This window comes from Penaeus monodon, chromosome 39, assembly GCF_015228065.2.
Source record: "Penaeus monodon isolate SGIC_2016 chromosome 39, NSTDA_Pmon_1, whole genome shotgun sequence".
In the NCBI taxonomy this organism is placed as follows: domain Eukaryota; kingdom Metazoa; phylum Arthropoda; class Malacostraca; order Decapoda; family Penaeidae; genus Penaeus; species Penaeus monodon.
Genome location: NC_051424.1, coordinates 28,164,632 through 28,167,131, shown reverse-complemented (window position 1 = coordinate 28,167,131; position 2,500 = coordinate 28,164,632). Strand labels below are relative to the sequence as shown.

Genomic DNA, 2,500 nt, shown 5'->3' with positions numbered 1-2,500 from the left:
ATTATATATATATATATATATATATATATATATATATATGTATTATGATTATATATATATATAATATTATATATATATATATATATATATATATATATAATATTATTGATTGTATTTATATATTGTATATTATTGTGTTATATATATATATGGTTGTAGTGTTATTATATGTATTATATATTATTATATATATATATATATATGATGTATATATATTACATATATATAATGAAAATATAGATAGTTGATTGTGTGTGTTTTTGTGTGCATATGGTAATGCTGTGTATATGACCCATTATATACAGTACATATATATATAAGCATGTTAAGCATGTGCATGTGATGTGTGTGTGTGTATGTTGTGTGTATGTTTGCTGTGTGCGTTGTGTGTGTGTTGTGTGTGTGTGTGTGTGTGCATGTACGTTTGTGTGTTTGCATGTACAAATGCATGTATGTGTGTTTGTATGTATATTCACAAGAAAATGACGTGGTGTCATGTAGATATGATGATAGTAAGATGCTGGGTCAAATTCACAAAGAAAGAAATAAGAGAGCGAAGGTTACCAATATGAGCAGATAGACCGGAGGACGAGAAGAGCCAGAAGAAGTAGACAAAAGAGACAGAAGCATGACGCAGAGGCGCAGAAGAGACCAGAAGGGACCAGAGAGTTGAGGACCAAAAGATGACACAGGAGAGGACCAGAAGTAGAATAAGAGACCAGATAGAAGAAGAGAGTAAAGAGCCAAAGAAGAAGAGACAGAGAGACCAAAAGACCAGAAGAGACCAGAAGAGACGAGGACCAGAAGAGACCAAAAGAGACCAGAAGAGACCAGAAGAGACCAGAAGAGACAAGATGACCATATAGACAGATAGAGACCAGAAGAGACCAAAGAGACAGAAGAGACATAAGAGACCAGAAGAGACCAAAGAGACCAAAGAGACAAAAGAGACCAGAGAGACAAAGACCAAAGAGACAAAAGACAGAGAGACCAAAGAGACCAGAAGAGACAAAGAGACAAGAGGAGCCAGAAGAGACCAGAAAAAGAGCCCAGAAGAGACCAGAAGAGACCAGAAGAGACCAAAAGAGACAGAAGAGACCAGAAGAGACCAGAAGAGACCAAAGAGACCAGAGAGACCAAAAGAACCAGAGAGACAAAGACCAGAAGAGACCAGAAGAGACCAAAAGAGACCAGAGAAGAGACCAGAAGAGACCAAAAGAGACCAGAAGAGACCAAAAGAGACCAGAAGAGACCAAAAGAGACCAGAAGAGACCAAAAAAGACCAGAAGAGACCAGCAGAGACCAGAAGAGACCAGAAGAGACCAGAAGAGACCAAAAGAGACCAGAAGAGACCAGAAGAGACCAGAAGAGACCAGAAGAGACCAGAAGAGACCAGAAGAGACCAGAAGAGACCAGAAGAGACCAGAAGAGACCAGAAGAGACCAAAAGAGACCAGAAGAGACCAGAAGAGACCAGAAGAGACCAAAAGAGACCAGAAGAGACCAGAAGAGACCAGGCGACACGCAGGTAGACAGAGTGCACGCGAGCAGAAGTTGATCGGCGGATTGACGGAAACGAGAGATAGGGAGTAAAAAAAAAAAAAAAAAATGGGTTCTAACAAACCCAAAAAGGGCTGTCATCCGTTAGGTTTAGTTAGATGGTTTGTTAGTGTTTGTTAGGTTATGCTGTTTGGTATTGTTTGTCAGGTTGTTAGCTCGGTGTTGTTCAAAATCGGATCTAAATATTGTGATTGAGAGAGAGAGAGAGAGAGACAGACAGACAGACAGACAGAGAGACAGACGGACAGAGAGAGAGAGAGAGAGAGAGGAGAGAGAGAGTGAGAGAGAAAAAGAGAGAGAGAGAGAGAGAGAGAGAGAGAGAGAGAGAGAGAGAGAGAGAGAGAGAAGAGAGAAGAAGAGATAGAGGAGAGAGATAGAAGCGAATCGGATGAATGAAGAGACATTCTAAACAGAATAATAGGTACTCTAGATTCTCTCACCCCCCCCCCACACTTTAACCTCCCCCCTCCCGTGCTTTCAGTCTCCCTCCTCCTCCTCCTCCTCCCTTTCTTCTTAAATTCTTTCTCTCTTCCCCTATTCTTTTCTCCCGCACTTCAACATTAAAAGGTTGTGTCATTTTCTGTTCTTCTTTGCCGTTGTTGTTCTCTTCTGTTCTCTCTTGTCCCCCATTCATTGTCTTTTCCTCTTCTCCTCATCCCTTTCTCTGTCTTCGTTCTTTCTCTTTCTCCTTCCTTTGTGTTCATTTTATTTCTCTCTCTGTTTTTAATGTCAATCTCTAACCTTCGCTTACATTTCGATTCATTTTCTCTTTCATTAATTTTTTTTTCTCACTTTCCAAAGCCGCGTGATATTATGGCGACGTTAGGCAATGATGTCAACAAAACAGTGACGTCATACCTTGATCAACCTCTTTATATTCTATTTCTTATCAATATCATCACTCTCCGTACAGCTTGAACAACGAAATGATATGAATTTAA

The 2,500-nt window shown here is 39.6% G+C and overlaps 1 protein-coding gene across 1 annotated transcript in view; it reads left to right on the top strand.

Moving 5' to 3' along the window:
- The window catches only part of LOC119597534 (nipped-B-like protein), an 80,753-nt gene that overhangs the window by 24,092 nt on the left and 54,161 nt on the right, over positions 1-2,500 (top strand). The window contains 2 exon segments of the mRNA XM_037947112.1: positions 779-882; positions 1,004-1,527. Coding sequence (XP_037803040.1) covers positions 779-882; positions 1,004-1,527 — 628 coding nt within the window.